At 44.8% G+C, this 15,479-nt stretch overlaps 1 protein-coding gene across 3 annotated transcripts in view; it reads right to left on the bottom strand.

Moving 5' to 3' along the window:
* Positions 1-15,479, bottom strand: part of PRKDC (protein kinase, DNA-activated, catalytic subunit) — a 334,330-nt gene that overhangs the window by 178,977 nt on the left and 139,874 nt on the right. For all 3 annotated transcript variants that reach the window (XR_010984003.2, XM_068112798.2, XM_068112799.2), the window contains exons 36-37: positions 10,136-10,333; positions 9,608-9,805 (exon numbers count right to left, since the gene is read on the bottom strand). Coding sequence is in view for 2 of the 3 variants with exons in the window: in XM_068112798.2 (XP_067968899.2) it covers positions 9,608-9,805; positions 10,136-10,333 (396 nt within the window). In the remaining variant the exon portion in view is untranslated. The remainder of the gene's footprint in view (positions 1-9,607; positions 9,806-10,135; positions 10,334-15,479) is intronic.

Below are 15,479 nucleotides of genomic sequence, written 5' to 3'. Positions count from 1 at the left end.
GGTAGAGTGATTGGCAAATTTTTGATTTGTTGAAATTTGGTAAACAAAATTGGTAGTGGGACCTCCCCGATGTGGTGGGATGGCCATCCACCATCCCTCACAGAGGGGGGCAAAGGAGCACTAGGTTTATGGGGTTTATGGCAGTGAAAACTAGCCCGGGTGGGTTAGGATATTGTGTGTAGGGACCTAGAAGATGACATTAGGTAACGGTAAGATTAGTTAATGACTGATACCTGCAGTGGGGACGCAGGTAGATTAGTTTGGATGATAATGACGTGGTATGTGCTTAGTTTAAAGGGAAGACGGGGAGCACTAAGTTAGCAGGGCAACAGGTAGTTTAGATGATGCCGTGTGTGTGGTTAAAAGGTGTGATTGCACAGGTGTGCAACTGAACAGGTGTATGGAGCAGTGTATGAGTGAGTGATGGTGATGTGTGTGGTGTTGACCAAATGGTCCAGGGAGGAAGGAGGGTGCAGGTGGCACCAGGTGTGATTGCACAGGTGTGCAACTGAACAGGTGGATGGAGCAGTGTTTGGGTGATGGTGATGGTGATGGTGATGTGTTTGTGCTGACCGAATGGTCCAGGAAGAGGAGGAGGGTGCAGGTGGCACCAGGTGTGATTGCACAGGTGTGCAACAACAGGTGTATGGAGAATGGTTGTGTGGAAGACATGGAGTGTGGGATATATGGAGTATTGGAATGGATGGTCGTGGAGTGAGTATGGTGGAAACAATGGAGTGGAGTGGATGGTGCGGAGGTGTGAATGGGGGAAGAGTGGACCCCCATCACGAATACCCGGGGCGGGTAGTGTAAGTGTTAGGTAGAGGGTATAGGTAAATTGTGGTTGGATATTGGCATCTGTGGTGCGAGGTGAAAGAATGGTATTTGGATGGGTGCATTAGTGTTGTGGAAATGGCTGGGCGTGTAGCCTGTTAGTGTGTGTAGTTGGTTTGGGCACTCCACCACTGTGAGGATGTCGGCCAGGTGAGGCCGCAGGTGGGCTCTGGGAGCCGGTCGAGTTGTTGTAGATGGGGCCCGAGGATCCGGAGGACGGACCCGGGTAGCCCAGTGCCAGAGGGCACCAAGGGGTGACAGAGCCAGGAGGGGCCTTCCCCAGTTAGATAGGTTAGGGTGAGGAGCTAGGTAAGCTCGGGTGGCAACTGCAGTGGTGGAGGTGTGCAGGTGGGTAGACCTGCTGGGAGAGCTACACGTCACAGCCCAGAAATTGTGCAAGGGCACCGGGAGATGAATCGGGGGAGTGAGACCCCAAATTGAGAAGCACCACAGTTTGGTCAATGGGAATTGGTTTTTAGAACCCATAGTGTAAGTGGCCAATGGATTGGCAGGGAAAGACCCCGGGTAGTGTAACGTGTGTTAATGTCATTTAGAAAGTAGTTAGGATGAAGTCTGCTCGCACCATCTGCATCCACTCACCTGAGGTGACAGGTACTCCGCACCATGCCATGTTTAATTATTTTTGATGCAAATGTTTTGGATTGTGAGACGCATCATGACGTGGGTGTGACATTGTGCTTTGTTGTTCCATCTCTTCCTCCTTATGAGGATTGATGACGAATTGGGTGATGGCAAATTTTGGATAGAGGGATTGTGGAGACTAATTTGGTATAAGGGAAATATGGGAAGACGTGACAGTAGTGACGAATTTGTAAATGTGTAGATTTTGTAAATATGTGGTAAGGGCAAGGGTAGTGTAGGTGACAGGGGGGTGACGTACGGTAGGGACGAGCTTTCTCACTTCGCCCTCCGTACGCATTTCGCCTTGCATTGCCTTATTGATGTGTACCCTTGTGACCTTACCCCTCGCTCATTTGTCTTCCCCCTTTTTGTCTCCCACATGACCTGTGCGCCATTGGGCGCCGAGGGGAGCGTGCGTGAGTCCTCCATTGTGCGCCCGGAATTCCCAGAACCAGCTGTCTGCATCGATGCACCACATTATGGACCACATGTCGGTGGCCGAGCACCACTTATGGACCCCATGGGTTGGGGCATGGCCCCTCTGCTGGAACCGGCCATGAGGGCCCGAAATCTTGCTGGCGGACCTTGGTCACAGGGCACCAATACCCCACAGGTGAACCACACTAGTCGGCCCTGTGGGCCATAAATAAAATAAAAAGGACACATTGGGTGCATTTTTCAGTTCAAATAGGCCGCCAGTAAGAAAAGCAAAAGAGAAAGACAACATCTGGAAGAACAAATAATAATAGCCAGCAGAGGGAGCCGAAGAGCAAGAGACCACCTGCAGGGTTAGGGGTTGTTGATTTATTTTTATTACTGAACATGCATTGAACACTGATGAACTGTGGTGACTGCACCGATTGGTGCTTGAGGGTGTGTTGGTGCGTTATAGGTGCTTTCATGATGCATTGATGCAGAGCAGACTGTCTCCCCCCCCAGAAAGAACAATTACAGGTCCTGGGTTAGTTTTGTAAATAAAAGCAGAGTCATTGTAAATAATGCTCCCCACCGTCAGTGTGTAGTTTGAAGACCATTCCGCAATTCGGTTAACTGTGGGCATGAGTCAGGTAGGCAGGGTGCAATGGAGCAGCGGGACACATTTATTTATGTTTTAAAACTGTCGCACTCAGGGTCAGGTTAAAAGTAGAGGGAACTACACCTACGTGTCACACTAAATAAAAGTTGTAGGCCCGGAACGTGCCTAAGAGGAGGAGGGTGCAGTGTTGCGGAAATGAGGATTGTGTTTTTTTGATTGTGTGTATCATTATTATTGTTTATTCTGCGCCTCCTGCCTCCGGAGCTGTGTAAAGGTCAAAGGGCGTCCCATAATTAGTCCATAAAGCATCCACACCACAGCTAATCATAGAATACCCCTGTTCGATAGCTTATATCTTATTATGTGTTTTAGGGTAAGGCTGTGTGTTTTAGGGTAAGTGAAGTTTATTCACTTCTAAATTCATTTTCTCCACAAATGCTTGTCTGATTGGTGCATTCTTCAACATATAAGCGATTACTCATGGATAATTTATTAACGATAACTATGACGTCATAGGAAACGTCGTATGGCAGCCATTGTGAAAAAAAAAAAAGGAGAACACTGAGCATCTTCTCCAAAACCACTCAACAGAAAAATTTTAAACTTGGCACCTGTCAAGTACTCTGCATTGGGAATACAACAACATGCATTTTAAAGGCCATTTTCCCTGCTAGAGCGGGGGTTAGCCTTGCGGTCCCCATGACAATCTTCTCCATTTTGCCCTATTTTCTGCATCTCTCCTTGTTAACCCCCTTGCCCGCATTTCTTCTTCCACCATCTTTAGCCAAGTCTTTCTCGGTCTTCCCCGTCCTCTGCTTCCTTCTACATTCATTTCCATCACTCTTCTCAACCAGTCACTTTCATCCTTCCTCAACACATGACCAAACCATCTCAACCTGTTCCTCTTCACAGCATCAATCACAGGCTCTATTCCCATCATCTTTCGCAATTCATCATTTGTCTTCATCTCTCTCAACGATACTCCGCACATCCGTCGAACCATTCACATTTCCACCCTTTCCAACCTTCGTTGCTGCTCTACGTTCATTACCCATGTCTCGCTCCCATAAATCATAACACTTCTCACACATACAGCATACACCTTTCCCTTCAGCTTCAACGACACTCGCCTCATCATCAGCACGCCACTCAGTTCCCGAAACTTCTTCCATGCACATCTCACTCGAGCAACCGTTGCCGAGTCTGATCCACCTTCTCCATTCAGCATGTCTCCGAGGTAGCAAAATGTTTTCACACCTTCCAGCTTCACGCCGTCTCCAAGATCCAACTCAACATTTCCTCCATCTGCAGCTCCCTCTGTGCACACCTTACATTTGAATGTAGCTGCCACACTGGTTAATGACCCTCTCAGACCACTACATTTTTGATGAACCCACTCAGCGCACATTGTACATTGAATGGAGTTCACTCCGACACCCTTCCTACACACAGCACAGGGCCACTTCCCAGTTCTTTCCACCTCACCACATGCTTTACCACTTGCCATCACCTTCGTCTTTCCGATATTCACCTTCAGACCTTTTGTCTCCATACATTCCTTCCACGTGTTCATCTTTTCCTTCAGTCCATCCATACTTTCCGCAATCAACACCAGATCATCTGCATACAACAACTCCCACGGTAAACCCTCCTTTACGTTCTGAGCCAGCACCTCCATCACAGCTACAAATAGTAGTGGACTTAGTACCGACCCCTGATGCACTCCCACCTTCACCTCAAACTCACCACTGTTCCCGTCCTTCGTCCTTACAGCTGTGCGCGCTCTTTTGTACATTGCCATCACTACTCTGATCAACCATTCCTCCACTCCTAACTTCCTCAATGCCCATGTCAATACTTTGCGTGGCACCCTATCGAATGCTTTCTCCAGATCAACAAACCCAAGAAACAACTTCTTCCTCTTCTCCATGTACTTCTCCTGCAACTGCCTCACAATGAAAAGCGCGTCTGTCGTTCCTCTTCCTGGCATGAATCCAAACTGAATTTCGTCGATCTTCACTTTCTTCCTTATCCTCCTCTCCAACACCCTTTCCAATACCTTCATTCCATGCTCCAATAACTTTATCGCTCGGTACGAGCCACACTCCAGAGGGTCACCTTTCCCCTTGTATAGAGGGACGAGGGTACTCAGTTCCCAATGCACTGGAATGCGGCCTTCTTTCACCACCAGATTACAGATCTCTGTCATTCTCTTCACACCCCAACTTCCTGCTGCCTTCAACATATCTCCCACAACTCCTGTCGGCCCTCCCGCTTTTCTACCCTTCATTGCTTTTATCGCTTCCTCAACTTCCTTCTCAGTTATCTTCTCTGCCGGTCCTAAAACTGGGTTACTCTCTATGTTGCCATCCCATTCATTCTCTGTATTCAACAGCATTTCCATATATCTTTTCCATCTTCCTTTAATTCCATCTGGGTCGACAACGATTTGTCCCACTTCATCCTTCAAGCAACTCACCCCCATCACATCACACCTCTCTTTCGCTATCTGCTTTGCAATCCTGAATACTGCTTTCTGACCCTATTCCGAATCCAAGCGTTCTCCGAACATTTTCCTACATGCCTCCTGCGCCTTTGCTACCTCTTTCTTTGCAGCCTTCCTGGCTGCCTTATAACTTTCATGCTCTGCTGTTTCTGCTCCCGTACCCTTCGCCTTCTGCCACTCCTTGAACTTCTTCCTCTTCTCGTCAATCCTCTTTCCAACTTCATCATCCCACCATCATGTTTCCGAGTGCCTCGGTGGTCCTTTTGTCCATCCACATACCTCGCCAACGCCTCCCAACAGACTAGCTTTCATCGACATCCAACCACTTTCAAGCTCAACCACATCATCCTCGACCCTACTCAGCCTCTCTTTTAATGCCTCCCTTACCTTACTGTCACCAATACCACCTCGGAAAGATGAGTCAAAGGTAGAGCTATTTGGCCACAGTACCAGAAGACATGTTTTGGCGAAAACCAAAGACAGCATTTGACCACAAGAACCTGATACCAACTGTAAAGCATGGTGGTGGAAATGTTATGGTTCGGGGCAGCTTTGCTGCATCAGGTCCTGGGCAGCTCTCCATCATATAATCCACTATGAATTCTTCATTGTACCAGAGGGTGCTTGAGGATAATGTGAGGCCATCTGTCGGAAAGTTGAAGCTCAACCGAAGGTGGATCTTGCAACATGACAATGACCCTAAACATACCAGTAAATCCACCAAGGAATGGCTGAAAAGAAAGAAATGGAGGGTTCTGGAATGGCCAAGTCAAAGCCCGGATCTAAATCTCATTGAAATGTTGTGGGGGGATTTGAAACGAGCTGTCCTTGTAAGAAACCACACAAACATCGCACAACTGAAAGAAATCTGCATGGAGGAGTGGGCAAAAATTTCTCCCAGTCGATGTCAGTGACTGGTAGACAGTTATAAGAAACGCCTTCTTGAGGTTGTTTCTGCCAAAGGGGGCAATACCACCTATTAGAGCCAAGGGTGTACCGTATTTTCCGGTGTATCAACCGCGGTTTTTTACCGACGGGAAAACCCTAAAAAAGGGGGTGCGGTTGATACACAGTAACAGAAAAATTTGTGCATTGAAAAACTGTCATATCAACGGGACGTAATCTTTATATTACTTTGGGGTTGCGGGGATACAATGATGAATGATCGTCAATTACGTTACTAAGGTAGGTTCAACGCCGATTACTGCTGCCAGTCAAAATACAAGAAAGTTTGAAGTTTGTAATATTTGATTTTTCTATGCGTGTTTGTGAAAATGTGTACTTTAACTCGTCCTCTTTGAATGACAGGTCACATAGTGAATAGAGTGTGCTAAATAAAGACAGGATTCAGTCACAAAACAAAAGCGTCAACATGGTAAACAGGATGTTTTGCATGGGACATTATGACGTACCTGTTGTCTAACCAACTAACCAGAGTAAGGCACATAAAAATAAAAAGTTGTTGAGCGTCCTTTTTTCTCAAAAGTTCGGGTAGGTTTCTGCAGGTTTGCAGAAGAGTTTAGTAATCGGGCGGACGGCCGACACTTCGGAATCGACGAGTCCGTCATTAGACGCTGGCGGACTAACAAGCAGACACTGGAGACGATGCCGAAGAAGAAGAAGGTGATGAGGGGCAAAGCAGCCTAGGGGCCAGCCTTGGAGGAGAGACTGCTAATGTGGGTGAGAGACTAGCGAGCCGAGGGACACGCCATCGCGACACTAGCGTTGCGACTCCAGGCCCGACTCATCGCCAGGGAAACAGGGGTCGATGACTTCATGGCCAGTACGTCTTGGGCATACAGGTTCATGGGTCGTCATGGCCTTTCCATTCGCCGGCGAACCCACATCGCACAGAGTCTCACTGATAACATAGCAGAGAAGACTGCTAATTTTCAGAAGTTCGTGATCAAGTTCCGCAAGCAGCACGACTATCCCCTAAGCCGCATCGGCAACGCAGATCAGACGCCGCTGACCTTCGATGTGCCTCGAGGGACCACCATCTCGGCCAAAGGTGACAAGTCGGTGTCCATCACGACAACGGGTCATGAGAAAGATCGTTTTACGGTTATGCTAGCGTGCACCGCTGATGGGGGAAAGCTGCCGCCGTATATCATCTTCAAGAGGAAGACGCTACCAAAGGATAAATTTCCTCCGGGTGTAATCGTTCGTGCCCAGGCCAAGGGGTGGATGGACCAAGCGCTGGTAGATGACCGGCTCCGCGTCGTGTGGGGGAGACGAATTGGTGGGCTTTCGCGGCGACGAAGCATGCTCGTCCTCGACGCCTTCCGTCGTCACAAGACAGAGGAGACCAAGTCAACGCTGAGGGGGCTCAACACTGATCTGGTGATGATCCCGGGTGGCATGACGTCGCTGCTGCAGCCGCTAGACGTTTCAGTCAACAAGCCGTTCAAAGACGGTCTGCGGCGCTGTTGGTCGGAGTGGATGCTATCGGGGGACAAGACCTTCACCAAGACTGGGAGGATGAGGAAGGTAGACCTCCCGACGATCTGTAGCTGGATACTGAAGGTCTGGGAGGAGTTGCCGGCAGCCATCATCGAGCGGGCCTTCCTCAAGTGCTGCATATCTAATGCACTTGATGGCACTCAAGATGACATCATCTGGGAGGATGAAGTGGCAGTGACCGACGATGGAGAAGAGGATAACGCTGACGATGATCTCGCCTACCCAGACTCGGATGATGATCTTCGTAATGTCTTCCCTGAAGAAACAGATGACGAGGACTTCTTCGGATTTTAGAGCCTAAACCCAACGGCCCTTTTCCGACGATGGAGAAGAGGATAACGACGACGAGGATCTCGCCTACCCCGACTCGGATTGGACTGAAGAAACGGATGACGAGGACTTCTTCGGATTTTAGAGACTAAACCCAACCGCCCTTTTCAGGGCCCCACATTGGCAAGAGCCAAAACCCAACGGCCCTTTTCAGGGCCCCACATTGGCAAGAAAGAATAATTATAATGTTTTTTTATTCTCTTTCAACTCATTTCATGTATTTTCACTCTTTCTCTGTCTTCAGTTTCTCTTTCCTTTCATCATATTTCGCTTTCCATTTTATTTATTTATTCTCTTCTCTTTTTTAAATTTTCCTGATTTTTTTTTTTCCCCCTCGAAAATCTGATATTATATTATATCACCTTTATCTGTCAATATTGTTGAAATGAAGATCAAATAGCTGTTTATTGAAATATGTTGAAAAAGTCAAAACTTTACATGGGGTGTACTTACTTTTTCACGTGACTGTATATATATATATATATCTATATATATCTAAATATATATCTACAGTCATGTGAAAAAGTAAGTACACCCCATGTAAAGTTTTGCGTGGGTGGTAAAATAAAATAAATAAAAATGACCAAAAATAATAATAATAATAAAACTCAAACAAAAACCCAAAAAAGCCTTACCAAAATGGCGGTCCACCATATTGGTCAGCCCAATGGCACATCGCTGGGTTCTTACGCCACCATTTTGTTTAGGCCGACTCAAACGTGCCTTGCCATGGAAACAAAATCTACTCTTATGAAATAATTAAAGTATATAATCAAAATCTGGATTCGGATTTGAGGATCAGATCCTGTTCGCTAAATAAGTATCGAAATCTGGAGTGAAATCTGAAATTTTTTAACACATTCACGATTCTTATAACTAAGTGTATATATATCACAGACTAATTAAAGCATATAATCAAAATCTCGATTCGGATTTGAGGATCAGATCGTGTTCGCTAAATAAGTATCGAAATCTGGAGTGAAATCTGACAAAATGTAACGTATTTGCGATTCATATAACTAAGTGTATATCTTTCACTCAGCTTTCAGCAATGCCGTCCTTCATCCTTATCCATATTACCAAAGCATTAAACTTAACTTTTCTACTTTTCCAACAATTATATTGAGTGAAGATAATATTAATTTTCTGTATCTCCTTCCCCTCCCCCTCCCCCTTCCCCTTCCCCTTCCCCTTCTCCTCCCCCCCCCCCCCCCCACCCCCCACCCTTCCACTTCTTCCCACCACCCCTTCCCTTTCCTCTCCACCTCCCCTCCCCTTCTATATAACAAGATATGTAGGCATCATAGCATGCAACAAGAGAAGTTTTTGTAGGTGATAGATTTTCCTCAAACAGTGTATATATGCTTTTGTTTTAAAAAGTGTTTTTGTAAATTTGTCCGGTTATGGTTCCTCCTCAGGCTAACCCCCGCTCTAGCGGGGAAAATGGCCTTAAAACGATCATTCATTCATATGGTTCCTCCTCACCCTCTTCAATTGCTGATGTTAACTGGAGATCTTTTTTTTAATATGTGCTAACCGCTATCATTTATACTTTTCCACATCAATCCACACTAGATTATACCGATACTTTCAGGTTTTTTTTGTTACCTCATTTCCAGTTGCACAGCTTGGGTTGAAAAATGTCTCTTTTGTGCTCACACCATCCTCCTTCCAATTTTACGTGCATGTGACTGGTATGCAATTTTGACACTATGGAGCGTTTTTGTTGTTGGGTCATGGCATTTGAGGATTTCCCATAACTTATAGGATGATGAACTATTTTCTGCATTTCTTGCCTGCAAAAGCTTGAGCAACAAGCTTAGGACAGCTGACTGGTAGTCTTGAGAAGAGTTCGCTGTTGAACCCTCATCTGTGGACCACCAGCTTTCAAAACCCTGCCAATGGGCAAGTAGTGCACCAGCCAGTGCTTGTGAATTAGATGCTCTCCGCTGACGGAATGCCTCATCAAGTAGGGAGGTGAGTATGAGAAAAACCTTCAGGGTAACATTGAAGGTGGAATGTAATGGCAATATGTAAATGAGAAAAACATTATCTTGTTATTACACCTATTAGCATAACATAAATTGTGGTCAAAATCCCAAAGTAATGACAGAAAAGACAGTAAAAAGAAAAAAGGAGAATGAAACAAATAGAACAGAAAAGGTACATTTGCACAAAGGTGAAATAAATAATGAAGTAACGATTAATGAAGGAGAAAAATTAAAACAAAAGAAAACACACGATAAGAAAAAGATTAACAAGGATAAATAAATAAATAAACAGAACAAACAGCCAACTAAGAAAACAGTATGCCACGTTACTACCTCTTGTGGCCTTTCCTTGGCAGCACTAGCAAGTTGTTCCACAACAGTCTTCGGATGTTGAAGAAGTTCCGAGGAAACGAGCTCAGGTAGCAATGTGAGCAGCTTCTCTCCAAAAGAGGCAGATGTGGTTGGAGTTCCCACGACATTCTGGGCCCTTTTGTCGACTGGTTCTATCAGCAGGTCAACGAGGTCTTCCACCTGCAAGGAACAAAACAACAAAAAAAAGAACAAACAATGTGAAAACTCGAATATAAAAGTATAAAACTTTTGTTATTAAAAGTTAAGATAAACAATTCTTTAGATTCCATATCAACAAACAAAAAGATTCCACAACAAAGTTGTATGCTGATGCATCTGTGAATGTTTTAGCGGTTACAAGTGACAGAAGTTGAGGGTCCATTTCGTTTCCTTGTGCAAAACATTGCTTTGCTTGAAACCAACATGGACATTTCCATTTGTACATTTTCAGTTGCAAACAACTCTGGCTGGTAGTTCAGAGATAATGGTCAAAGCTGCCATAATGTGTGAGACACAACTGGTGTCGAGTTTGAAGCAAGGTTATTTTATGGTAGTGTACACATCCAGGACAATAAGAAAAGCAGGGAAGCAATGATTCCATAGCTATATAATTCCATGAGACCTAAACCTGAGAAATGCAAGGTGATGCAAATTCGTTTTCTCCATAACGGCCCCTCTCCTCCTGTGATTACCCTCGATAATGAACCACTTGAGTCGGTGTCTCCTGTCCATCTACTTGGAATTACAATCCAGTTGAATCCCAAATGGGGTTCTCAAGTTCACCACATGATTTCATGTGCCTCCCAACACCTCTACATTTTGTGTAAACTCAAGAGAAATGGAGTCGCTACCAGTGATTTGGTGCTTATTTACACTACATACATCCGCCCGCTTTTGTAATTTGGTGCCCCCGTATGGAGCCCTAGCCTGACAATGCAGCAATCGACCAGCATCATCGAGAGAGTTCAATGAAGAGCTGTCCGTACGATCATCTTTCCTGAGCGAGATCACTATGTCGATCTACTTCTCTGGCTTACACTATCACCTCCTTTGCTGCAAGGAGAACCGACATCCTCACCAACTTCGCAAAATCGCTCCTTATTTCTACCAGTCATCGAAATTTCCTCCCCCCTAGAGGCAAACAATTATCCCAAATGTGGTTGAGAAACTCACACGAGATCCACATCACCCAAATAAGAAATCAGAGATACAAACATTCGAGTATTCTTACTTTGGTCCAGCTGTTAAATTCCCAATAGAACAAGCATTCTGAGCATTGCGCTGCAATACACGTCCCCTACCGGCAATCTGTCGTCCGGAAAACTGTTGGGGAAATTACCAAGGGTTATTTACCCACAGGTTCTGAATCGTTCCCAATCGCTAATTACCTCAGGACGGGCTCACCTGTGATTCGCCCTCGGGACTTCGATTTATACACCTTGCAGACAGGTCAGCAGAAGCACGACAAAATAAGTTGTTGATAAAGAACCTTTAAAGTCGCTAAATATCAGTATTTTATTATATTTTCCGGTTCACAATCAATGATGGATGTGTATATATAGGTTGCTCGGCTTAGCTCCGCCCCTCCCGAAAGCGCGCGCTGTGTCGCACTTTTGACGTTCGAGAGACGAGGCTGAGGGCGCGCGATGCGGCTTGAGGAGAACTTGAGAATAAACAAGAGATATCCATTTTTAAAATATTTTCGTTTAATTAACGATATCTGCCAAACCACATGCCCTATCGCAAATTCCAAAAGGACATTTTATTAGATTGACATGCTGAACAGATCTGTGAAGTTTCCCCTCGATTGGATCAAAAATGACGGAGGAGCTCGGTTTTAAAGGTTCATGCTTTAAAACGTCATAACCCTGAAACCATGCGACGCATGACGTCATGCTCGCTGACTTTTTTGTTCGTCATGAGTATGCGATTCTGCCTACAAAGTTTGGCCTCGATGTTCAGCCGTTGCAGAGAAAAAGGGGTTTTCGTGTTTTCACGAAAAACAATATGGCGGCCGAACCACGTGACCTGTGACGTCATAATTACCATTTAAATATTCTACAGACCGAGTCCCACCTACGGTGAAAATTTGATCTCAATCGGTCCTATTATTGCAGAGAAAATCTTTTTTTAAGGAAATTAAAACTTAAAATGGCACTGAGTTAAGGATTTTTTTTTTTTTTTTTTTTTTGTTTTGTTTTGTATACAAGATCGAGGCTCGTGAAAGAGCGAACATTAATCACACAGAAAGACAAACCGACACATAAAACATAACATCGGGAGCGGTAGACAAGATGGGGAGAGAGGGGGAAGGACACAAACACAACATTTGAGAGACATGGAGACATCGAGAGATCTGAGAGAGGGCGAGGGCTTTGGGGAGGAGGCATGGGAAGGGGGCGGTGGGAGAGGTATAAAACATATGGACACTGCCAGGACTTCCAGGAAAGAAGTTGGAATTTCAAACAAGGTGGATCTGGGGTGAATTAGCGGGGGTAGAAAAGATCAAGGTTTTGGATGGGGGAAGATAAGAGATGGTGGTGAACAGCTGTTTTAAAGACCTGGAGGGAGGAGTGGGATTGAAGGGAGTGAGGGAGTTTGTTCCAGAGGCGGGAGAAAAGAGGAATGAAAGAGTGGAGGTGAGCAGAGAGCCGAGATTTCGGCAGTTTAACCATCAGAGGGTTGCTGTATTGTTGCATGTATTGCATAATTCCCAAAGTCCGGTGTACACCGGTAGAATTATCACCGGTAGATCATCAGAATTATCATAATTCCCAAAGTTCAAAGTGCATTAACTTTGTCAAAAATGATCAAAACGTCGTGAAGTTCAAACTTGATCTGTAACTTATCATGAGGAAACCATGTACCAAGTTTGAAATCATTAGCATTAAGAGTTTAGAAAAAAAGTCCGGAAAACTGTTCTTTGCGTGGCGGACTGACGGACTGACAGACGGAGGGACGGCGTGCAAACCTATAGTCCCCTCCGGTGTACACCGGTAGGGGACTAATAAGGTGCAATGTATTATGCTTTATCCCAATGTATTATTAGTCCCCTACCGGTGTACACCGGAGGGGACCATAGGTTTGCACGCCGTCCCTCCGTCTGTCTGTCCGTCCGTCCGTCCGTCCGTCCGTCCGTCACGCAAAGAACAGTTTTCCGGACTTTTTTTCTAAACTCTTAATGCTAATGATTTCAAACTTGGCACATGGTTTCCTCATGATAGGTTACAGATCAAGTTCGAACTTCACGACGTTTCGATCAGTTTTGACAAAGTTAGGGCACTTTGAACTTTGGTAATTTCCCCAACAGTTTTCCGGACGACAGACTGCCGGTAGGGGACATGTATTGCAGCGCAATACTCAGAATGCTTGTTGCTTTAACAGAAACCCTCGTCGTCTACAATCTGCTCTGCACTGTCATACATTTCACATATTTTATACAATTATTGAATGTTTTCAACTTTTCAATGCCTCTTAAAATGTTAATCTCTTGAATGTTATTTTTAATCTGTTTCTTTTTATGATATGTGTATACCTAGTACACTTGTTTGTAATTATTGATCTATTTGTTGAATATTATATTGTTGTTTGCATGCTCGTGGTTGATTTTGAAATGTTGCATAGGTATTTACTTTTTCATTCATTGGAAATTGATTTTCTCATTTTTATGTAAACACGACCGTTTTAGTCTTCGGACTATGGTCTTGTTTGCTTTATACCTGCGTCACGTCGCAGGTCTACAAGAGCTTCGCGCTGCTGTTGTTGTTGCGGTTGTTGGGGTTCTTGATGGGGGTCAATTATTTAATGTGCACCCATTGGTCGGACAGCTGCCGGAACACACCTGTCACTCGACGTTAAATTATTAGGAAAGTTAAATCAAGCACATACGCGCTTCTCTAAAAAATAGCATTAGTAATTTTTGAACGGCACCACATGCACGTTTTGAAATTGGCCTGTGACCGGATTTTTAACCCTTCCTGCCGCTCCTGTTTGGAGTGGGTGCACTAGTTGCCTGAAACCAAACCCAGCTGTCAGTCAGATTCGTAATTGATATTGAACCAAATCATTAAGACCATCAGAGATTAATTGTATAATACATTCTACAGCAAGAATAAGGGAGTTGAGAGGATAAAGGAGGCAAAAAATATACATTTTGTGTTGCAGGTTGTGACCACAGTGCGGTCATTCTTGTTATGTTAATAAAACTGAATTTATTGTTATTACATACAAATAAAAGTAGAATATAACTTGTGGAAGATTATCTTACTAATCAGAGTGTGGGCTATACTACCAGTTGATGAAAATAGTTCAAAAAGTGCAGATTAAGGCCGAGAAAAATATATTTCCGGTCTCTGGTCAGCGCGCGCATCGATTTTGACCTTGCGCGTCAACAACTTTTTTTTTTTTTTCCAAATTTCCAAACGGTACCTACAACAGCGCACGCCTGTTGTTGCCGGGCCGGCGCGCTATCTCGGGAAATACGGGTCTGTGAGGGTCGCCATTGGTATCGACGTTCGCGCACGGTTCTCCCCTACAAAACTACGTTTAGTTTGTCCAAATCCAACCAGCCGTTCCAAAGATACGAGTAGTTTTGTGTGCCGTGACGTCATGAATCCAATCCGCTGGATATTGTCATTTATTGAAACGAAGACGTTCTTTGTCGGGTTCGTTTGAAGCAACCAGAATGCCTAGAGAGCTGCGGGTGGTCTCGTTCGTTAGGCCTGGATCCTATCTCGATTGTCATGAAGTTGTAGGTGTCTGGTGGACTGGGAGAAGAGATCGTGGGAGACCATCGGCCTGTTCGACCACTTGCACATGCGCAGTGTTGACGCGATCGACGCATTGGAATGTTTAACGGTACGGCGAGGCGATCTCGAGAACGAAATGGCAGTCTATAATATGCTTGAAGAACTTAATGATTTTCAGAATAAATACATTTTAAAATAACTTAAGCTTGTGTTCATTATTTACAAAAAGGCCTACCAGTCCCTTTGGCTGTCTTTAATTTCTCTCTGGACGGCGCCACGGCAGATGAGGAGGACAGCAAGGCATGAGGACACAAAAAACACCTCCATATGTGCAATCCATGCTTTTCAAAAAAAAAAAAAAAAAAAAAAAAAAGCCGCATCGCCGCATCAATTCTGGAACTTTAGTCTGACCAGAGACCCGCAATATATTTTTTTCCGGCCTAATAGCAGCATTGATATTGTTGTAAGAATGACTTATTGTGGCTAACTTTACATCGTGTAGGGTACTTGTGACTAACTTTGCAGAGTATAGGGTACTTGGGACTAACTTTGCAGAGTATAGGGTACTTGGGACTAAC

The sequence above is a fragment of the Myxine glutinosa genome, chromosome 4, assembly GCF_964187855.1.
Source record: "Myxine glutinosa chromosome 4, kmMyxGlut1.1, whole genome shotgun sequence".
Taxonomy (NCBI): Eukaryota; Metazoa; Chordata; class Myxini; order Myxiniformes; family Myxinidae; genus Myxine; species Myxine glutinosa.
This window is presented reverse-complemented; position numbering and strand designations above follow the sequence as displayed.